At 37.4% G+C, this 24,514-nt stretch overlaps 1 protein-coding gene across 1 annotated transcript in view; it reads right to left on the bottom strand.

Annotated features, from left to right (window-relative positions):
• The window catches only part of LOC145993912 (inter-alpha-trypsin inhibitor heavy chain H3-like), a 473,549-nt gene that overhangs the window by 272,205 nt on the left and 176,830 nt on the right, over positions 1 to 24,514 (bottom strand). The window contains exons 5-6 of the mRNA XM_083129826.1: positions 20,137 to 20,275; positions 7,059 to 7,173 (exon numbers count right to left, since the gene is read on the bottom strand). Of these exons, the coding sequence (XP_082985952.1) occupies positions 7,059 to 7,173; positions 20,137 to 20,275 (254 nt within the window). The remainder of the gene's footprint in view (positions 1 to 7,058; positions 7,174 to 20,136; positions 20,276 to 24,514) is intronic.

Genomic DNA, 24,514 nt, shown 5'->3' with positions numbered 1-24,514 from the left:
CAATGGCAAATCAATGGCTTGTCATCTATTTTAATTTTGTGCAACAACTGCATCTTGTATGCTTACAAATGTATTCTTTTGTGCACGACTTAGTGAACAGTGGTCCTTTTAATTCCTAGCTGTCTGCTCGCCTCCCGTATTGAGTTCCGTGGCTTTTTCATCCACAGACGCCATTTTTTGTTTAAGCGGCACTAGTGCCGCCACCGTAAGTTGTACATATATGAAATATTTCTGAATCAAACTCGCAAATGTACGTACTATTGCCGTTGCAATGGTTTGTTAACAAAAAGCTCGGTTTGTTGAAATGTAATTAATAACTATTTTAAAAATGTCAGTTACAATCCGGACACCCTGTATTATGTATCCCTTTTAACAGAATCATATGTATTATTAAAATCAATGAATACCTGATGGACATTTTGATTATATTCCCACTTTTTCTGAAGTGACTGTCTGATGTTAAACATTTGATCTACAGTTGATCTGTTTCGTTTAAATCCTCATTGATAATCACCTATAATTTCATTAGCATATGGTGCTAGTCATGTTGAAAGAATGTTAGATAATATTTTATATGATGTTGAGAGTATAGAACACAGTTAATTTTATCATCTTCTTTAAATATCGGAATAATGAGGGATTTTTTCCACTGTTGAGAGATTTCTACTTTATTCCATATTAAACAAATAAATTTATGAATTTGATATATTAAAGAATTCCCACCATATTTAATTAACTCAGCTGGTATTAAATCAATACCAGGTGATTTATTATTCTTTAAAGAGCCTTTAAAGAGAATCTTCAACTTCAGGTAAGATAGGTTCTGAAACTGAAGGTTCTGCCGTGTGCACTTCATTTACTTCTGACTAATCTCCTACATGAACATTTAGAAGGTCATTGAATTAGTTTTTTCCTTCTAATTAGAATATCGCTTGGTTGAGCCAAAACTTCACCGTTTATTTTTCTTTTATCAAGTTTACTTTAGGTTTCTAAATTCATTTACACCTTTATGCAAATATCTTATATTTTCATTTTTGCTGTTTGTTTCAATTTTGGTTATTTTGCTTTTAAGGTATTCTCTTGTTTTTCCAAATGTGCAGTTGACTTCAACCTTTCTTCTATTATAATTGCTTCAATTTATATAATGAGGGTTATTTAAGCACTAAATTCTACCCTAAATTCACATTTCCATTTGGTTATAACATTCATTATCAAACCACACCTTACTTTGTCTTGGTATCATATACTTTCTTTAGCTGCTGATTCTATTGCATTATGTATATGCTCCCAATTCTCATTTACATCTGTTTCATTTATGTTTTAATCATGCAAAATATTAAATCTATTTGACAGTTTAATTTGGTAATCTTTATTAATTTTTTCACCAGCAAATTTTCTTTTATAGTTTTAGAACTATAAAAATGTTCTTGCTTGTGATTTATTACTGAGAGTTTTCTTAATTTATCAATTGCTAAATAATATTCACCGGTACAGTCAGCACTTCTATATGAACAAACGTTAATTATACTAGTATGCCTTCCTTTATCAATTAGAATATTAACTGTCCGATTATGAGTTCTATCACCTGGAGAAGACCAGGTATATTTAAGGATATATTTATGTTTAAAAGTGGCACTTTTCACAATTTTCAAAATTGATTAATCTTGAGTAGAGTTTGCGCGTTTTGACGCCCCAGAAACGAAGAGACTTTTTACTAAAAATTGTTACGTTCCCGGTTTAAACTCGGTAAATATACTTACAGTTAATCCATTCAGGTGAACACAACTGTGAGGACCCTCAAGACGTGAGAATCACTTACTGGTATGTTATGTAAAATATATTAAATCTCTAACAATTAAAATACCTTAGTCAGTTGATCTTCATAAGGCACAATTGCACTCGGAAATAAACTTCTTTTTAGAATTAAAACTGTATTAACCTCGAAATTATTACTTGATTGGTTTTTGTTTGGTTTGATTTGGTGTTTTAAGTTCACTTTATGCGCAGTAAGGCTAATCGGGACTGGACCTACAGTTTAAAGTGGAATCCGAACCACTTTTGCCTCCACACAAGGCAATGACGCTACCACTGCGCCATGGGGGAGGCTGAAATTATTACTTGAGTACACAAATTAAAACATTTAGTTTAAAAGTCACTTACTTCAGCCATCAGAATCAAACATGTAAATTACCTAGCAACCAACATTCAATTATATCAAAGTTAGTCAATAACCAATGCACATATTACAAAACTGAGTAAAACAAATTATGACGTCATTGAATAACACAAGTATTAATTTTTATAATTAACATGTTAAACACTGAAATTGATAAATTAAGTGGGTGCGTATCATGTCATCCTCCCACAAACAACAAGAAAATTAACAAAATGAAAATGGAGTAAATTTTCTTTTTTAAAACTCTCACCCGTCCACTCAACTAAGCAACTGCTTCTCAGTGTCTGGGAGTGTAGGACAGGGCAGAAGTGTTAACATCTAATTACTTAACACTAGTTTCTCCACTATCCAAACTTTCCGTCTGTGTAGCACTCTCCTTCCTCCTCCAATTTTAGTTACCTCTATACCAGTTATCGCGATGTGGGGAGAAATTATTATTACCATAAGAACTTCTTCTTCGGAATGGCGTTCTTATTTCTTCTCCAGAGGATCGCTGTGATCTCTCGCAGTTCCTTCTTCTGTAGAACCAGCTTCTATTCTCTTCACTAGGAGGATTGTTACTTTGTCGAGCGCTTTCACTCGAGTTCTCATTATCAGACCTTCCATTATCTGAGAGCCCCTTCTCCGAGTTGGCTTGATTTCTGGAATACTTCAATTGCCTAACTCTAGCTTGGTTGTGTTTTCTGTCCTCGAATCTCGGGTTATCTGTTCTTCATCCCTCAATTTGCTCCGAGGCTTCATATATTCACAAAAAGGTGGTAAGTTGGTCCATTTTGCGTGGATCGCGAGTAAGTACCAACTGACGTACTCGCAGCGGAAGTTGACTAATAACCAAGTTCAGCTCTTTGCTTTGGTCAACGCTATCAACAAGATTACAATAAGAGCCACATGTGTCCCAGAAATATTCTTCAACTGATAGGCCACAGCTCCTTGAATACCTTTCGTTTCTCAGCGCCTACAATTCCCTTTGTTTTTCATCAGCAGAGGCATATTGTTTTCTGAAGGCAACACAACAATGTTCAAAAGTCTTCCACCTCTTCTCATTTGCAACAAACTACGCCTTAGCCTTTCCCATCATAAGAGAGGGCAATAACTTCAATCGAAACAACATAGGGACATTCATTAGATCTAGGTATGTTACTAGTTCTTTAGAACACCTCTCTGCAGAGACAGTATTAATCTCACCAGTGAACTTACAAAGGATGTTAACATCAGACATGCGAAAAGATTTGTACGAACCATTCTTACTGACCTTGTTACAAGACATCTCATCATGATTCCATCCTTCATACATGCAGTTATTATTTACCTTTCTGAGCTTTGTAATTTTTCTAGTTTCAGTTTCATCAGAACAGCTCTCCTTGTCGAACCGTTCAATCCAGGTTCAAATACAGCTTCATCATTTTGAGAAGGTTTCAGAATTTGACATCTTGCTTTTAACATCTGAAGTTTGTCGACCTGCTTATCTACAGATGCAACTTTCTCGGTAACTTCTTCAAGTTTCTTTTCTTGCCTTCTCTGATTTAGTTCTAAATTATCAAGCAATTCCGAGGAACCCTCCGTTACTTCTGGCCTTGGAATTATTAAAAACACTCTCGATTCGTTCTTTCAATTTCTCAATTTCTTTTTGCATTTCCTTCTCCTTAGTTTCTCTAGTTGTTTTCTCCTGTGTCAAGTCTAAGTTACACTTTTCATGTTCCCCTTTTATTTTTCTTCCAGTTTTAGTATTAATTCAGCTACTTACTGCCTCTCACACGCTATTTCCTTCCTCAGAGTCTTTTTAATATATCTACATTCCTTTCACCCTTCCTCTATTCTTGATGATAATTCTTCCGTATCTTGGCTGAGCAGCTTCATCAATTCTTCTCTCTCCTTCCTCTGTTCTCCTCTTTCTTCATTCCTGATTCTTTCTTGTTCATTTATTATCCTTTCTTGTTCCTCTTTATCTTCTCTCCTGATTCTTTCTTGTTCATTTCTTATCCTTTCTTGTTACTCTTATCTTCTTTCCATTCCATTTCCATGTTCTCCATTTTCAAACAAACAGCTGTTCCAAACTAGGACTTCCTTTGTTACCTTTTTCTTTACAAAGAAGACATTTAAATTCTTCCACCATATAGTGAGATTTTGGCAAAGAAAAACCAGCACAACACAAGTGGAAGCTTCATTTACAATCGTTGCATTCCACCTCTTCATCATCTGCTTACCCTTTATAGGAACAGCAACTTAAAGTATCCATCTTTAACTTACGACGAACACTTCTTATATTACGCTTCTGCATACCCTACTTAAACACATTTATCGATGCCCTCGTTGCGGCTCCAAAAATTAAATATCTTTTACGTTCTTGGTATAAACTCGCTGGATATACTTACAGTTAATCCATTCCGGTGAACACAACTGTGAGCCCTCCCAAGACGTGGGAATCACTTACGGGTATGTTATGTAAAATATATTAAATCTCTAACAATTAAAATACCTTATAACTTCAGTTGATCTTCATAACACAAAATTATACTCGAAAATAAACTTATTTTTAGAATTAAAAATATATTTACCTCGAAATTATTACTTGAGTACACAAATTAAAACATTTAGTATAGTCACTTACTTCAGCCATCAGAATCAAACATATACATTACCTAGTAACCAACATTAAATTATATCAAGGTTAGTCAAAAACAAGACTCATACTAAAAAACTGATTAAAAAAAATATGACATCACTGAATAACACAAGTACTTATTTTTATAATTAACATATTATATTAAACACTGAAATTGATAAATCAAGTGGGTGCGTACAAAAATTTAGCATTTGGCTAATTATAAATATATTATTTTTGAGTTTGAGGCCGAGAGAAATTTGAAATGTGCTGCGAAGTTGAGAAATTCACGAAAGTCGGCAATCGACCAGTTACGAGTATCAATTGTTGGATTATCGTAGAGTTTCTATGAAATATTGACATCCAAGAGACATCGGGGAAGAGAAGATGAAGTGAAGTTTTCTAACTGAGAAGATTTAGTGATTCTAAGTGTTTTTTGAATTAGTGTGGAGAGCTTTCGAAGTGGCTATTTGGTCATTTGGAAGACAAAAGAGCAGTGCTGGACTTACAGAAAGATAGCTGATTGTGGACGTAATATTTAACGGTGTCATATTTTTAATTCTTGTATCTTGTATCTTTTCCATAAAGGTTGAAATGAGTATAAAATCTGTACTCCTTTCACAAAAACGCAAAAGCTCTTTGTTGTAACTTCTCTTCATGAACTTCAGTATGGGGGAACTGTTACTAAGCTGTAATAAAGTTTTTTTACGAAGTGGAGAAAAACATGGATAAAATTACCTTAACTTTCCATGTTTATTAAAGGTGTCTCTGACTATTTATCAAACTGATAAAAGAATGATAATTGTTCATACATTTTATGCATTACAGACAATTTATCTGACTCATTATGGCTTATTCATAAGAGAATGTGTTTGTTTTTCGAAATTACCATGTGCACTGGAAACATTTATCGTGTCAGAGAGCAGTACCAGGTGCGCCAGACACCTGGCTAAGTTTTTGAATCAATGCCCAAATGAAATAAAGAGTTGAAATGTAACAAAAAGACAAGTGAATCACAATTTTGAAAGTTAAATATCTGAAACTAAATAACTTAAACACTTTTCGTGGTACATTAGAAAATATGTGAAAACCTCAGTAATTGTTATTGTTAGTGATTTGGTGTTTTAAGTCCACTTTATGCACAGTAAGGCTAATCGGAAATGCACCTACAGTTTAAAGTGGGATCCGAACCACTGTGCCAAGTGCTTCCACCGGGTATCGAAACCGGGACCCCTTGATTACAAGGCGACGACGCTAAAAACATCAGTAATATATGTGACAATAAAAAGTTACAAATTCCGCCACTTTATATAATAGACTTATCTCAAGAAATCATCAGAGCAGGAAGAAACAAAATATACCATCTTATAGCTCAGTATATGTACTAACACGAGGGAATAAAGAAAATAACAAATGTTTTTTTTAATATATTTTGAATTGTCATTTTATGTCCACTTTATGTACAGAAAGGCTAATCGGGACTCGACCTGTACTGTAAGGTGGTTTGTTAAGTGTCTAGTTAAACCTATCACTAGTGAGCTTTGGTTTGAAGAAAAGAAAAGAGATATATGGAAACAATTGCAGGGTAAGGGGGGAAAAAAGGAATGTGCATTGTTGCGCTTTTTTGGGTGCTGTGCTCGTTTGGTTGGTGGTTCTAGATACTATTTGAGGGAGTATCCCATACGTTCTGAGATGTCGAAATTTCCATGGAAAAAGCCGCAAAAGGATTGGCGACGTGGGAAAGAACAAGGAATGTTCCAACATTAAACCACCGTTTTCCCGAAAAAGCGTTTTTGTAACATTCCTTCTTTTTTCTCTTTTCCCTTCAATTGTTCCTTCAAGCAAAATTCTGTTCCTCAAACCTAAGAAATGTAGAATTGTAAAAACAGCAGACAACATGACACACCAAAATTTATATTTGCAGTTGTATCATATAAAACAATTTTTGAAGGGCGACTAGAAACTGAAGAACATTCTTCATGTCCCAATGAATTAACCTCTATTAGACCTATATGACGATTATGTTACTTTCATATTGGCGTCTCCTTTGTAATTCCATCTTGGATGTTGATTTACTGATCAATTCAGTTAGTAATTATATTAATTCAATCAAATATTATCATTTCTGTTTGTTGCTACATCAAAATTGTTGAATAAATTTACGTGTAAAATAAATAAATAAATAAATAATTCATAAATGTGCTTTAAGGCATAGGTGAATTTGAATTAGTGTTCCTTTCCCTGTACGATAGTTTGTACAATTGTTCAGTTCTTACTTACCCGCTGGATCGTAATTTGAAACCCTCCCAAATGTAGGCTTGATTCCTGGAACCTCAATTAAAATTATTTCCTCAGCGTCCTTGATAGCAACGGAAATTTTCAAATCGTTCACTCTCTGAAATAAAGTTTTTGTATTAGATTATTTGATTTTTTCTTCCTTTTTGTAATGACTAGGGAGTGGAGTTTTCCATATTTGCATGTTTTTTTCCTTAAGGAAAATTCATATGCTCTCAACGGATTTATACATTTCACTTGATGTGGATTACTCTGGTAAAGTCATAGTGTATATAAATGCATATTTTGGATGTTAGTGCATATTTTAGATTAACGTGCATATTGGGAATTGGGGAGCAATTTTCATGTAATTGTTCATTTCAAGTTTGTATGCTTCATTTTCCCCATTCTTTGTGTCAGCATTAAAAAATAGCCTACTTAGTCTTGTCTTGGGCACTAGTTGGCTCACAAGGACATTCCAAAACTCATCTCACAGCGTTGCAGGTGATCTGGTTGCGATGATAGATAAAACCTATACTCTTTCAACAACAAACGACCTTTCAGAGATTTGAGTCACATTTTCAAATTCCAGAGACAACACTGGGGTTGCGTTATTTGAGGATTATATATTAATGTGACATCTTTGATAAATCTGTGAGTTTGTGTGTTGCAGAATTGACAATAAATGCAGAAGTAACAACACATTGCTCCATCAGTGGGTAGAAGGTAACGATGCGTTTACCACTGCCGGCAGAGTTATTTATTGTCAAGTATGCTGTAAATGTACTACATTTCGTCCTATTCAGAGGAGTTTTTGGCAGCTTATATAGAAATTTGCCGAAATGGAAATTTATCACGCTCAAACAGAGCTTCCCATTTTGATAACAGAAAACCTTAGTTGCCTGGATAGTGCGTAGGCCTGGACACTGATTTTTATGAACTTGTGTTAATTGATAGGGGAGAAGGAGTCGTAAGGGTGTGTTTTACAAAGGATTTTCACCCTTATTACATGTGATTTTGACATAGTGGTGCCCAACACACACAAGGCCAGTGGCGCGTCCCCGTAAATTACATCATGTGTCTCCCACGAAGGCATTTAAAATATCCCTTTAAATTAAATCATGCGTCCCCCAAATCATGCAAATCGTCCTCCTGAACCATGTCATATACAATTCCCATAAAATATTTAATTACGACAACATGCCTACTGAAAGTAACTTTTTCTTAGCTTTACTGAAGAATATATTTGATCTGACCTCGTCCCTAAACAGGGATGCCCATCACCCCCAAGATTGTATGCATTACCCACCCCCAATCATTCATCGCAATCCCCCAAAAATAGTGTGGATGATGCAACGTCCTGCTCGAGAAAAGTGCCTACTACACCTACACGAGCACGTCAGCTGGATGCAAGTCTACTAACTTGGCCACGACCAATCAGTAGCACCATACGCTCTGCAAAGTTTTACCCATTATGCTAACCTTTTCTCCAGCGGTGGTATGAGACTCTATTTCACTCAGGGTTCGGGAATAAGTACACTGTCCAACGTTAGAGAAAGTTTAATGAATGTAGCTGGATACACTTATGCAACTATAAACGTTGTAAGTTTAGCACACGCCCGTGTAGGATATTATACTCACTTGGCCAATATATTGCCACACAATGGGGGGAGAATGGCTTCTGCAAACTGCCGTAAACTGGGAACAGATACACTGCTGCTGCTGCTGCCCTCTGGGGTCGTATCCTTAGCTCCAACAAACTTCAGGAAGTGCAGTCCTTTACTAGCGCCGACTTCTGTAGCTGCAGGGAACTGTTGGCTTTCGGGGAACAAAGGGGCATTTATTAGGGTCACCCTCACGATAACCGTGGTATTTCCCTGACCTGTAATTTTACCTTCTGAGCGGTTGCCTGGAAACCCAACGCCACACTACCCTGGCGGGGTGCCGCAGGTTGATAGGGGGAGGAAGCCTCTCGCAACAAGCGGAGCGGGTCCTCTCACTCTAAAGTGGAGTTTTCTCTCTCGCCAATAAGCGGAGTGGGTTCTCTTGCCAAAGGCAGAGTTCAACCTCTCTCGCTGGAAGGCGGAGTGCGGCTTTCTCGGGTGCTTGGCCTCTCGCAAGAGCGGAGTGCACCTTCCTTCCTTCTTTAAGAAGCTTGGCCTCTCGCAAGAGCGGAGTGTTCCTTTCTTCCGGGTCAGTTGGTAAGAGAGATCTTATCGTGAGCCGACCTGAAAGCCAACTGAAGAAAATCTGCTCCGCGGCTGGTTATATAGCCTCGGTTCAGGTAGCGCCTCTAGCGCCGTTCACGCGAACTACGTGGAACCGTGCTAGAGCAGGCAAGGCCATCTCTACGGCAGACGATTGAACTACGTGCACAAGGCACAAACGATGAATACATACAATATTAAACGTGTGCTAAACGTTAATATACAATTATCAGATAAATAATACATATTCTTTGCGACCACGCAGGGCCTTATTAAGAGAATAATAATAAATCACTACTGATAAACACAATTATCAAAGCAGGTATTAACACATGTAACATTGAACAAGTAATAAAATAACTTTGAACCTAATAACAATGGTTACATATACACCGAGTAAATAAACATTAGTGTTACTAAGGGGTATGATCTCTTAGGATCATTACAAATGCCCCTCTACTGGGGAAAAATTTTGAAGAAATTTTTAAGTTCAAGTTCTTAATTCAAATTCAAAATTTCTGAAACATTTTTGAACACTTAACACACATTGATCTCCCCTAATATTTCACTTCTCCGTCCGGGGGAACACTGAAATAGGCGCAGATTATCGAAGTTCACTCGATCCACACTTTGCTTCGTCTTGGGATGAACCAGCAAGGCAGTGTTGTTTCGAAGGTCAGTGGCAATGAAAGGGCCGATGAACACCTCGAAAAGCTTAGCTATAGTTCTAGTCTTTCTAGAGCTAAGCTTGTGATTCCTCACTAACACTAAGTCATTTTCGCGTAATTCCCGGGCATGTCCTTTAGTTTTAAACTTGCGTTTTTCACACTTTCTTCTCTCACGGGTCTTAGCGAGGAATAACTTTTGGTTCCAATTGGTAATTTGGGCGTCAGCTTCGTCATTGGGCCAGGTGAAATGGTCCAGCACTTCATTGGGTACCGGTCGGTTAAAGAATAATTCCGAAGGAGCATATCCAGTAACTTCTGACACAGAATTGTTCAGCAACCATGAAATGTCTGTTAAATGTTTTGACCAACGCTGATGTTCACTATGGCAAAACAGTCTAAGCAGTCTGACTATTTCTTGGTTCATTCTCTCTATGGAGTTACTACTGGGGTGGTAAGCTGTAGTGAAGAAATATTTGATTTGCTTGCCGTCAAGATATTCCTTCCATATGTGTGACGTAAACTGAGTCCCTCTGTCGGATAAGATGGCTTTTACTTTAGGGAAATGTGTAAAGAAACCTCTTTCCATTACATTTACTACTTCTCTGGCAGTACCACGACGTAATGGATAAACTGATACGAACTTGGTACCTACATCCGCAAGGAATAGTATATACTGATAACCTTGTGAGATAGGTAATTGACCTATTAAATCAATTGACAATAGTTCATGAGGCTCCTTTTGTCTAATGTAGAGTTTTTCCTTAAGAATGCCCAACTTATCCATTTTAGTTTTAGCACAAGTAAGACAGTCTCTGATATGCCTAGCTATATCTTGCTTTAACTTTGGCCAAAAGTATCGGAGTTTAACCCTTTTAAGAGTTTTTCCCAACCCAAAATGTCCTTGCTCATCATGGTTGTCTTTTATAACTTTGGTTTTAAATTGCTCAGGAACACATAATTTCCACGAAATTTCGTCACCAGAAGTCTTTCTGAACAATAAGTTCCCATGAACTTGGTATAATTTTCGCAACTTGGCCTCTAAAGGAGAGTCTTCTTGGGAGTTTTGGTTTAGAAGCTTAATGATAGGCTGACAAAAATTATCAGTTTCTTGTGCTTTGGTCCAATTCTCAGCATTCTCTAGGTCTTCTCGTTCTTGCCATATGTAATTTACATGAAAAAACTTGGGATTCTCTTCTATATGATTATCCTCTGCTGGATACCTACTGAGTACATCGGGAATTACATTATCCTTTCCTTTAATGTAAATTATTTCGAAAGAGTAAGATTGTAATTTTAATGACCACCTAGTAAGGCGACAGTTCCAGTTCTTGGAATTTTGTAGCCAAATTAGACCTCTATGATCTGTGTAGATTTTAAAGTTTCTTCCTTTTAAATAAATTTCAAATTTATTTACACCAAATAATATTGCCAAGCATTCTAACTCGCGAATAGAATAGTGCATCTCATTATCCTTTAGCTTTCGGCTAGCATATTGGATGATGGCTTTTTCACTTCCTTCTTCTTGAAACAGTATGCAACCAAGACCTTTAGTAGAGGCATCACTCTGAATGCAAAATTCTTGGTTCAGATTAGGTTGAGCTAAAGCTGAGGCACCAACTAATTCTTCTTTGAGCTAGTTAAAAGCTGTTTCTTGATCTTGATTCCAAGTCCATGTACAAGCCTTGGATAATAGCTTCACTAGTGGTTCTGTCTTTGCCGAAAAGTTTTTAATAAACTTCCTTCGCCAGTTAGCCAATCCCAAAAATTTTCTAACGTCTTTCCTACATTTAGGTTGAGGGAACTTAAGGATGGCTTCGTTTTTCTTGGGATCTACCTTAATTGTGTCTCCAGAGATGAGATGTCCGAGATATACTAGTTCTCCCTTTACGAAATCACATTTTCTTAATTTAACTTTGAGACCCACTTCTTCCAATCTATGGAGGACCTCTTCAATATGTCTCAAATGAGATTTGAAATCTGCATAAAAAATTAGAAGATCATCGATGTATACAGTTAGATATTCTTCAGTCTCCGGGCCAAAAACGTTATGCATTACCGAAACAAAAGTTGAAACAGCATTAGACAGGCCATAAGGCATCTTCAAAATTTCATACTGCCGACCTTTATAAGAAAAGGCAGTATACTTTCTGCACTCAGGTTTTAAAGGAATTTGTAGATATCCAGAGGACAGGTCCAAACTGGTAAAATATCGAGAACCTTTGAATCTTTGAAGACTCTCGTCAATGGGTGGAACTGAACTTTTTGGTATAATCATGATAGCATTGAGCTGCCGAAAATCTAAACACGGTCTTACGCTTCCGTCAGGCTTGTCGACAACCAGTAAAGGATTCAGGTAGGGAGAGACGGAAGGTTGTATGATATTCCACGTCTTCCATAGATTTAATTCTTTTTCCAAAGGCTTTCTCTTGGAAAGTGGTACCGGATATGGAGCCCGGTGTACAGGTTCAGAAGTTTTCAACATAATTTCACATTCAGCAGTTTCCATCGTTCCTGGTCTTTCAGAAAACACCTCTAAATAGCGTAGCAACACTTCAAACAACCCCTGCTTTTGGGAATCATTCAATATATTTATAGCTTCGACCTTCTCTTTGAGGTCCTCAGGGCTATTCATCCATTCATCATCCTCTTCTTGGATTCTTTGGACGTAGCGTACTATATCTATATTTAAGGGATTTCCCTCTTCATGTTCAGGAGTCCTTCCGAAGTATAAAATAACTTTATTATCTTTGAAGCTAAGCTCAGCTTCATGCTGCTTAAGAAAAGGCATTCCTAATAGAAGGTCCGTTCCGAAACCTCTGAGGATAAACACTTCTGTGCTGAAATTCATTCCACCAATTTCCAATTCAACACTACGACTTCTATAAACTCGTTTCCTGTGACTTCCAGAGAAATCAACCAACCTTACCTCTGGTACTTTTTGAATTCGTATTCCTGGAACTTTTTCCACTAACTTAGTCCACACCGAATGACTAAGGATTGAGCACTCACTACCTGTGTCAATAACACAATTCACCAAAATGTCCATTAGTTTGGCCTGAATAATAGGAGATCTGTATTTAGTTCTGGACTCACGTGCAGATTTCAACTCTTGTTGTAACCAACATTCTTCTGTCTCTGTTAACTGAAAATTAACTTGTAACTCTTGAACATCTCTTGTAGTTGAAATTAGTCGCTCCTTCGAAGCCCCTTGCCTAAATGGGAACGAAGCAAGAAGACAAGGTCCTAGTTTGTTTGACAATATTGGGACCTTTGATTCTGATGGAACTCACGAGCCGTATCAATAGCTTCCTCCTGTTCAGATGTCAGGTCATCTCTTATCTCAGGAGGCCTTTCCAAGTTTCGAGGAGGATTTGGTCTAGTAGAATTAGGAACATCAGAATTGTGGTTATTTTCTCTAGGTCCTGGTGACCTCCTACCTTGGTTACGGTTTCTTAGGAAAGCATTTCTCTGACCAACATTTCGAGTATTACCATATCGTGCACCCCCTCTATTATATCTCCAAGGCCTACCATTAGTGTCTTCTCTTCCAGCAGGTCTAGATTCGATGTTTCTTACTTTAAAATTTTTAGCTCCATTAACTTCCTTTACTCGTGAATCCTCTTTGTTTTTCCAAGGCTCTGGTTCATCGTAGATGTCAAAGTCTTTCAAAAACTGAGTTAATTCATACACTATCCTAGGAGCATGGGCTAGACAAAGGCTTCTCATCCGATAAGACAATTGTCCAATAATTAAGTTAAGAACTTCACTTTCACTGAAATTCTCCGCCAGATTCCTGTATGCAGCGTAAACACTCCAAGCAAAGCTTTCCATGTTTTCATACACCAATCGAGAATACTTTCGATTTCTGACAGCCGCCAATTGCCTTTGCTTAGCTTTCTTAGAGGCAAACTCTTCTCTGAACCTATCACAGAAATCTGTATAATCAACAAAGTTATCCATGTTGCCGGCTAACCAATGTTCTGCCTTTCCAGTAAAAACTCTGGGAAGTAATTCAAGCCGATAGTGTTCTGGTACCTGCATGAGCTCGAAGCTAACATTGAGCTCTCTGAGATATTTCTCAGCAGATTGTGCTTCTATATCGCCTTTAAATTTAGGTATATGAGCGATATCTGCCATTCTGGGCATCTTAAAGTGCGACTTTCGCCTTGGAGGGAATTCATCTGAACTATCACCATCACGAGGTCTCTTTCTCCGTTCTAGTCGGTCTTTATCTGTAATACAGAATGGGTTTCGCACTGTAGCTGGAAATTCAAATGATTCTGCTTCGGGATTTAAGCTTCTATCTGGAGTCACTATAGGAGAACTTATCCCATGAGTAAGCTCAGGTTGAATTATTAAATTTTGGAACTGCAACTGCAAGTCGTCCACTCTTCTAACAAATAGCCCTGTTTATTCTTGTAATTCCCGCCTTAAGCTTACTTCCAGTTTCTGATTTTGTACTTGAAGATTTTTAATCTTATCTACAGTTGTCCTCTCAACTTCATCCCGAAGAGTGGAAGTGGCAACCTCAATAACTTCATGCTGTTTTTGGACTTCTCTTTCCATGACTTCAGTTCTGTCATTTAACACTTGAACAGAAGCTTGCATGGACTCTACTGTGTTTTCAATATTTCTCACCTTCTCCTCATGAAGTTCACTATTCTTTTCTCTCTCAGCTAAAGCTTGGGCCAGCTCCAAGTAAGAACCCATTTGTTTAATGATTTCACTTTGCCAAGATCTTAAAGGTTCTACAGCTTCACTAACATATTCTTTTAACTTTACAGTTATTTTCCCCATTTCCTCCTGTAATTCTCTTGATTTCTCTTTTCTTCTAGACTTTCAACTAATTTCTGAAACATCTCCAAGTCTTCTTGTCTTCTAGCTTCCGACTCTTTTTTTTCAAGTTCTCTTTTCTCTTCAAATTCTCGCTTCTCAAGTTATCTTTTTTCTTCAAATTCTCGCTTCTCAAGTTCTCTTTTTTCTTCAAATTCTCGCTTCTCAAGTTGTCTTTTCTCTTCCTGAATCTGCATTATAGTTTTAAGCTCTTGCAGCTCTTGTTTTCTTTCAGCAGCTTCTAGCAGTCTTTTCTCTTCTGCTGCAGCCATTTATTTTTTTCGCTGTTTCTCTTCCTCAATCTTTTCATTTTTCCTTTCCTCTTTATCCTTCATCAACCAGTCTAGTAAACCTTGAGCTACTGGAGTCTGAGCAGAGAAACTTGGCTCCGGATCGGAGGTTACGGCAGGCATTGACAAACATGTCTGACACAAAAGTTCACCTTCAGTTATATTAGTCATCTCTTTACCTTCACAGTGCCAATGGAAATTTTTATGTCACTGGCTACACTGGAAAGAGTCTTTTCGCTCTCCCTGGTTCCTACAGCAAGCAAATTCAGTCTCTACCTCCATTGTCTTCTTAGATCTGCTTCGTAGGGTCTTCCCTGCTTTATCACTGTCCATGGTTTCACGTAAATTCTTCACTTTAAAAGCGGCAAAATACTTTGAAAGGGTGATTCCAGCTGTTTAACACCACCACTAGTATTTCCGATAACAGTTCACCCTAGTGTTGCACTTGCCAGTAATGTTAACAGTTCGGGAATATTCACTTCGCGCCCCACGGTGTAAGCGCCAATTAACTTTGCAACGTCCTGCTCGAGAAAAGTGCCTACTACACCTACACGAGCACGTCAGCTGGATGCAAGTCTACTAACTTGGCCACGACCAATCAGTAGCACCATACGCTCTGCAAAGTTTTACCCATTATGCTAACCTTTTCTCCAGCGGTGGTATGAGACTCTATTTCACTCAGGGTTCGGGAATAAGTACACTGTCCAACGTTAGAGAAAGTTTAATGAATGTAGCTGGATACACTTATGCAACTATAAACGTTGTAAGTTTAGCACACGCCCGTGTAGGATATTATACTCACTTGGCCAATATATTGCCACACAATGGGGGGAGAATGGCTTCTGCAAACTGCCGTAAACTGGGAACAGATACACTGCTGCTGCTGCTGCCCTCTGGGGTCGTATCCTTAGCTCCAACAAACTTCAGGAAGTGCAGTCCTTTACTAGCGCCGACTTCTGTAGCTGCAGGGAACTGTTGGCTTTCGGGGAACAAAGGGGCATTTATTAGGGTCACCCTCACGATAACCGTGGTATTTCCCTGACCTGTAATTTTACCTTCTGAGCGGTTGCCTGGAAACCCAACGCCACACTACCCTGGCGGGGTGCCGCAGGTTGATAGGGGGAGGAAGCCTCTCGCAACAAGCGGAGCGGGTCCTCTCACTCTAAAGTGGAGTTTTCTCTCTCGCCAATAAGCGGAGTGGGTTCTCTTGCCAAAGGCAGAGTTCAACCTCTCTCGCTGGAAGGCGGAGTGCGGCTTTCTCGGGTGCTTGGCCTCTCGCAAGAGCGGAGTGCACCTTCCTTCCTTCTTTAAGAAGCTTGGCCTCTCGCAAGAGCGGAGTGTTCCTTTCTTCCGGGTCAGTTGGTAAGAGAGATCTTATCGTGAGCCGACCTGAAAGCCAACTGAAGAAAATCTGCTCCGCGGCTGGTTATATAGCCTCGGTTCAGGTAGCGCCTCTAGCGCCGTTCACGCGAACTACGTGGAACCGTGCTAGAGCAGGCAAGGCCATCTCTACGGCAGACGATTGAACTACGTGCACAAGGCACAAACGATGAATACATACAATATTAAACGTGTGCTAAACGTTAATATACAATTATCAGATAAATAATACATATTCTTTGCGACCACGCAGGGCCTTATTAAGAGAATAATAATAAATCACTACTGATAAACACAATTATCAAAGCAGGTATTAACACATGTAACATTGAACAAGTAATAAAATAACTTTGAACCTAATAACAATGGTTACATATACACCGAGTAAATAAACATTAGTGTTACTAAGGGGTACGATCTCTTAGGATCATTACAATGAATAAGTAATAATTAATGTTTATTTGAACCCAATACCATGTTAAACTATCCATGTTCTTTAATTGTTCAATTTTCGAAATTTTCGAAAATTTCCATAGCAATAATTACGTTGATTTTATCTTCAGTGCAAATTTCACTTCTTAAAGTAAAGTTCTCCTGTGACAAGAAGTTAGAAATGCGAATTTGATATTATTTATTTTCTTGTTTTATCGGGCAACGTGAAAGGCGTTACTAATGAATTACACTTAATACAACTATTACAGCATACAGGGAATCATTAATACAATAAAATTGCTGATAGGAGTACATTATCCAAATGATGCACCTGCTTTAAATGAAGCAATATACCAAAACTAAGCATTATATTTTAAGAAGTGATGTTATTAATGAATATCGAGAATATCGTTCATGTCTTGTAATGCAGCTACAGTATAAAACTTCACATTCAACTAGTAAAACGTGAGACACCCATTTTCGCAACACATAATCGCCAGCGAGGCGAACAAGAAAATTTTGACATCCATTTCTTTGAAGGCTTTCAAGAATATTAATTTAATGGGGTGCCAATACTTTCTTAGGATTCCACGATATTTACCCTTTTTCAGTTTCTCATTTCGCACATTTGGCGCCGAAAGTGTGTGGATATCATATCGATAAATATAGTCCACGAAATTTAATATATTAAACTCTCCCCAACTACAGAAATCCCTTGACAATCTAAGATTTAACGCTTTATCAAGAGCTTGCTATCCCCTCTTTAAATTTAATACTCAATCCTCCCACCAAAATTTCCATACCAATTTTAGACTTACTGTTTATATTGAAGAGTTCATATTGCCTCCTCCAACACAAATAATTCTGTCCCCACACCAGAATTTCCGCAACAGTCTAAGACAATAGTAATACACAAGAATTGGGTAGCTCCCGCAATTTAATGCTTAATCCCCCTAACAAAAACAACCTCCATAATCTTAGACTTATATCACTGATATTCAAGACTTGGATAAAGCAAAGTAATACACTGGTCGCCCATCATGTTTGGTGGATTTGATTTGATTAATTTAGTTTATTTTACTTCGCGTTTTGTGCCTCTTGGCTAATTTGTGAAGATGGGGATGGGGGATGAGGGATGAAATTGTTGAATGGACATTCACAAACAACCAAGCTCGAGCGGGATTCGAACCCGAGACCCTTGGCGTCGCAGCGCGATGTGCTAATCACTCGGCCACAGGGTCCGGCATGTTTGGTGGAGTTAGTGCGTAGAGTTTATTTATGTATTTGTTTTAACACAACAAGCGAATGTCTAATTATAAAGTTCTACATTTTCTGATAAACATACAATATGTCAACGCTAAAATATATTTTAAATGTACACAACAGAAAGTATAGTTACTTAAAATAATACAAATTCGATTGATAGAGTAACGTAAAATATCAGACTATCCAATACAAAAATTGCTGATACGAATACAAAATTTCAATATTAAAATAAACAAATATTATCTTTACACTCAATTCTTCAGATCTGAACCACCACGTACAAAACAAAATGTAAAGATATACTAATATATATAATATATATATATATATATATATATATATATATAATACATGAAATTTATATAAATACAGTAAAATTCAAGGATTCGAAAAGCGAGTTGAAAATGTCTCACTCAACGGTATTGTATGTGCTTTATAAGTGTTTGCATCTCAAGGCTTACAGGTGCAACTTGTGCAGGCAGTCATTGAACCAGATAAAGAATTTCCATTGGCCTTCAGACAATCAACGTTTAGTGTCTAACATTATATTTTTATGTGTGGTGCTAATATTGAATGAAGTTGTGCATGTGCATGCAGAAATAACTAATCCGCCACGAAGCGTGGCTCAAAATATAATTTTAACCTTGTAACATATGTTAACAAAACTTGGAGAAATTATCTTATCTTTTTTTTTGAAGAGTGCAAACTACTACCACATCATGAGGCTGAGAATATACGTTTAGAAAAAGGTACAATCTTTAGCGAAAACTCTGTATGTGAGTGTATATTAATTAATATTTTTCAAGCATTTTAAGCAAAGAGATAACAAGTTAACTCGAAAATTAACAAGTAGGCATCTCAAATGTCATGGTGATAACGTTGTTACCTTGTAATGAAGAGGGTCCAGGGTTCGATAACTATTGGACTCGCTGAACTATACGTTCAGCCCCAATTACACTTCTGTGCCTAAAAAAAGGTTGCCAAGAACTCTATAAAAAGAACGCAAACTGCACAAGCTAGATCAAAACTTACTATTTTCTACCAATTAGTCAAAATAATAAACAGTAGCAAGATATGTTTTCAGAAATCCATAAATGATATTTTTGCATTGGAATGTTGAAGAATGTTCCTAGAAATACTAAATTGAATTGCTAAAGTAGTGGATACTACTATAATACTACAGTGAATTCCCATGTCATCCAATACGTCAGTAACAAAGATATGTTACGTTAGTAACAACTTTAGTAAATTTTGAAGTAAACAAAAGATAATGAGGCTAAAGTAAAGTGTGGCAAAAAAACTGTATTAAGATTGTTTTTATTTCTCAATCTCAAAAATGTTTGCAACATGAATGGAACTGTAAAAATTATGCCATTTTGTGTAACGTCAGGAACAGTATATTTCATATTATTTTGTAGGAATTAAAATAACAGATAACCAACTTTTAGGAACCAATTATTATTTGTGTGATAAATCTTTTTTGTTGTTGTTGTTGTGCTAATATTGAATGAAGTTATGCATGTGTAGTGAAAAATGCAAAACTGTGTCTCAAGAACACTACTTAATGTTACGCCAGTAACCATGGAATGACCTTATAGATATCTACCTAGTTCTTGAATTAGACGAGAGATATTTTGAAATCAATTTCCTGAAAATGTGAAATATTTCATAAAAATACCTGCATAGAATGCAGCAGCCAGAACAATAGCAAGTGATGTGGCGTTACGAAGGGAGGAGGGGGATGCGTTTATGCCGTTAAATATCCTCAGTATCAATATTTTCACCTTTCGCCCATTAATGACATTTCTTAAATGTCCCGCAAACCAAACTTTGGTTGCTTGTAACACGAAAGCCTTAAGAATTTTGCGTGTGCAAATAACCCAGCTTAAGTAGCAAGACGCCTGTAATATTGTCAATCTTGAGAAAAATGGAATTTATGGATTTTGTTAAAATACATTAGTAAGTAACTTTGCTTCTTAAGTTGCAAGTAGAAATTCATTATACTAACCATTCCAGGATTGATGTTCATACCATATTCGTAAAATCCATTTCTCCGTTCCAAAATTTCCTCGTAAGTCAAATTGAACGTGACATTTCCCTCCGGCTCAACGGTAATAACGACAGTGAAAACATTGGTATCAGTGGCACTGAAAGTAAATTAACACTGCGCTCATTATAACAAAATATAAACTATGATGCAAATGTTAAAAGTTTTCGAGACATAGCGACCAATAAACCAACCATAGCCTCTGCATTATTTTGCTTATGAAATCCATGGGTAAAACAACTAAAATGAAAAATCAAGCAAGTGTAGTTCCGTTGTTAGCTGATCTCGGTGAGCGTCATCAACGTCAAGGATCCCATAGTCGAATCCTGGATAAGATGCGGATGTCCATTTATTTCCCTTTGTAAGTCTGAATACGGTTCCAAATCTGAATTTAATATTTCTAATTCATCCTCAGCCTTCTCTTTCAATGCCCTTTCAATCATCATGAGAGATCTCATCTACAACGGGCGCTGGTTCAAACAAGCGCTGCTGTTCGAAGGAAAATCCAACGAAAAAGCACTCGAATTTAAACTACTAGCAACGGGAGTTGTGTCCGTTTCAATATAAATATTCTGTTTCTTAATTACGTGTAAATGTTATCACAAGATTTTAATATCCTAGGTTAGAACCATTTTTGGAATGAGCTTAGAACTGCAAGGCAATAGTTAGTTTACTAACTGGTAACATGTGCAAATTTACATACCCAAATACCTATCCCGTCGAAATGAAATCGCAAATACGTCACTGGGTGGGCACCCGCCACACCATCAAAAAAAGCAAAAAGTTTAATTCCACACTGCTCCTGACAGTATATTTCTCTGTTGCTAAAGTTGTCGCTAGGTAGTATGTCAAATATCACACAATGATGGTTCTCGGGGCTAATTTTATATGTAGTTGTGTATGTATGTGAGCAACTCTCTCCTTACCCGCATGTACAATTTACCGGTTATTATCCGGTAAATCCATAATCAAGCTCGCCTCTTGCTGTATTTGAGAAAATGCCTTTACCTTACGCAGTGATACAAGCGCACAATTTATTATAGTGCTAACAGGCTAACACAGTTTAACATCTGTAAATCCCTTCAGAAAGATTACACCATAATACAGCTACTATAAGTTATCCCAACTCCATCGAAAACCTCATCTCGCAGGATAAATACCCCCGTAAATCACCTCTGCCCGTCCCTATAGGCAGAAGAGACTGTTTTCTGACACTTTCTGCTAATCGAGACGATGGCTATGAGTTATGATAGTTGATGAAGTCACTCACAAAGAACTCCCAGTTCGGTATCGTAATGCGCTGTGTGGGCCTCTCTGCCACAAGGGCCGACTCCCCATAACGAGTAGTTTCGGCGGGCCAAAGAACCATTTGTAGTGCCACCCTAAATTTATTATAACATCATTAAGCCTTGTTTCCATTATATGAAAAATTCAATATGCTGACCAAGGCAGAAAAAAGGAGAGGTGACAAAAATAAATTTTATAAAGAATATGGAGGACAGAATCAAGAAAATATGCACGAAAGAATATGAAAAAAGAAGACAAAATAAATAGCCTATGGAAACAGCTGGAAAAGAATGGATACGAAAAGGAGGATAGACTGGACATAAACAGAAGAAGGAAGAAAAGTGGCACGGGAGAAGAGGAAGAGAAAGAAAAAGACAGGTGGTTTGGAATAAAGAGTATGGGGAAGACCACAGAAAACATATGCAAAGTGCTTAGGAAAACGGGCATTAAAACGTACAGGAAGTGAGGGCGAAGCATCTTAAAAATAGCGAAGAATGCAAACAAGACAAGGAAAACAGAGAAGAGGAATAGGATGGGATTATCTACGAAGTGAAGTGTAAAGAATGTCAGAGTGTGTACATAGGAGAAACGAAAAAGAGGCTGAAAGACAGGTTGAAACAACATAGGGATGATGTACGACTTAAGAGATAGAGAAATGCGATATTTAAACATACGATAGAAACAGAACATGACATAGAGTGGGATGAGGCTAAGCAGATAAGAAGGGAGAAGAGAGTACTAGTGAGAAAATGGAAGGAGGCCAAGGAAATAGAGAAGAAAGGAGAAGAAGACACAATGGACTGGAATGGTGGACTCAAGATAAGCAAAGAATTGAAGAATGTGTTAGAAAGAGTGGAAAGGACAAAGGCGAAAGAGAAGATAAGAGGAAAGAGTGAAAAAGAGAGTGAGATAAAGAGTCCAACCACTTTCCAGATGAAAGGAAATGCTTAGCTAAATCGCCTTTCAGGTGAAAGTACAGCTGACAATGGAAGGCCACCTGTTGGAATGTTCCGGAAACAATTTTCTAATAATTTTGTGTCTGGAGGGGAGTGATTTTCTTTACATATATATATTCCTGTTTTGCACCTTGTTTCATTTGTACTTGGTACAGAGTCCTGAGACTTTGCTAGAAGGTTGAAACGTTACGTTTAGTTTATGTTTGAAAATAAAATAAATTTCTGCCTTGGTCAGCATATTTAGCTTTTCTATTTTTTTATTACTATTATATTTGGCTTTTCGTTTTATTTTATCACAGTAGTTCATAGGATTGCTTCCTTCTCCTCTTTTTCTTTTTTTGACTTCAAAATCGCTTGGCATGGTGAGGTGGGAGAACCGCGCCCCTCAGGCACGTCACACTGGCTAGGGTGTTATTTTTTCTTCTTTTTTGGTGTAATTAGTTTGTGTGTGTGTGTGTTAGAGCCACTGGGAAAGTCTAAATAAAACGGCAACACTGTAAGGACACAGGGGAAGTTTTGGCGTCTTTGGGGGACGAGTGATACGTTCTAAGCACGATTACTTCACGCGTCGTATTATTTTACTATTAATATTAACTTAATAATACTCAGCGGTGAACGACGAGACTCGGTGAAGTACACAGACTCCTCTCAGGTACAGGGATAGTGTTAGGCAAAGACAATATTCACAGCACAGAGAAATAAAACCACATTACTGCCGTATGTATAAACTGAAAAGTTTTATTCTTTATTTATTGCAATTATAATGCAACTATACTTGAGACGAAGGCGAGGATTTCGCTTTGTCGATGAATTGACTCAATTAAAACGCATAAAACTCAATGCGTGGCTATCGGCAAGCCTATGATCACATAGACCTAGCTTGCGCCCCGAACTACCACACCAAGAGATATGCAATGATAACTGAGCCAATATTTGCTCTTTAGCCTTTTATTTCCAAATTAATCTTTAGGCTAACTTTATTATTTGACGTAGAATGGTGGCAGTATTGTGCATATCATCGATGCATGGCTATCGGCGTACCTATGTTCACATAGGCCTAGCTTGCGCCCCGAACTACCATACCAAGATGTATGCACAACACCGAGGAGTTCTTTTTAAGTTTAAAAGCTTCGTCGATCCGTGGCGAAAAAGTGTGTTGATTCTTACGCGATATCCTCGCTTTTATACTATTTTCGAGAACACAGATTAAAGTACAGATGAATCATTCGCTATCTACAAAAGGATACTATCAACAAAACTGACATCTATACATCTTTAGAAATACAAATTCGTATAGTGCACTCTTGCAAACATGAAGATACATTAAACTACTCATAACAGAGCATAAAATACAATAAACATTAAACAAAAGATATATATATTACAAACAGGGTGCAATATTACATGTAATAACAAAGAAATTACGCTTTCCTTTACAAAAATAAATACATTAGTGACATATCTTCTACTGGTGACGTCACATAAAAATGTGGATCATATCATCTGCCCCTTCCTTTCGGAAACTAAGTTTCAGGAAGGAAGTTATCTACCTGGAGGAAACTTAGTTTTAAAGTACAAACTCTTTCTTTTTATCCTCCGAAAAACGCACCAGTTTTAGGTTATCCAAGTTAACCTTATCATATAATTCTTTAGTCCTTGGAATTAGCAATGTCACAACATTATTTTCCACTTTGTCCACTAGATAAGGTCCTATCCACAACATAAATAACTTTTGAATGGTCCTATCTAGTGACGAGCTTAAGGAATGGTTTTTAACCATCACGAAGTCTCCAACTGTCACTGTCTTGGCGTTTCCCTTCTGTTTTAAACCCTTCGACAGCGTCTTCTTCTCCCTGACTTGGGCTAAGAATAATTTGGACTTCCAATCCGGTTGGGCTTCTTCCCGTTCGGGCCAATTGAAATGTGTTAGGATCTCTCTGGGTATAGGATGATTGAAGAATAGTTCAGCAGGTGAATATCCAGTTGTTTCAGAAATAGAATAATTAATTAACCAAACAACTTTTGATATGTATCGCGACCAAGTCTGATGTTCTCGATAACAAAATAAACGAAGTAATCTGACTATCTCTTGATTT

The sequence above is a fragment of the Lepisma saccharinum genome, chromosome 10, assembly GCF_977018435.1.
Source record: "Lepisma saccharinum chromosome 10, izLepSacc3.1, whole genome shotgun sequence".
Lineage (NCBI taxonomy): Eukaryota > Metazoa > Arthropoda > Insecta > Zygentoma > Lepismatidae > Lepisma > Lepisma saccharinum.
The sequence above is the reverse complement of the archived record's forward strand: the minus strand, read 5'-3'. Positions and strand labels throughout refer to the sequence as shown.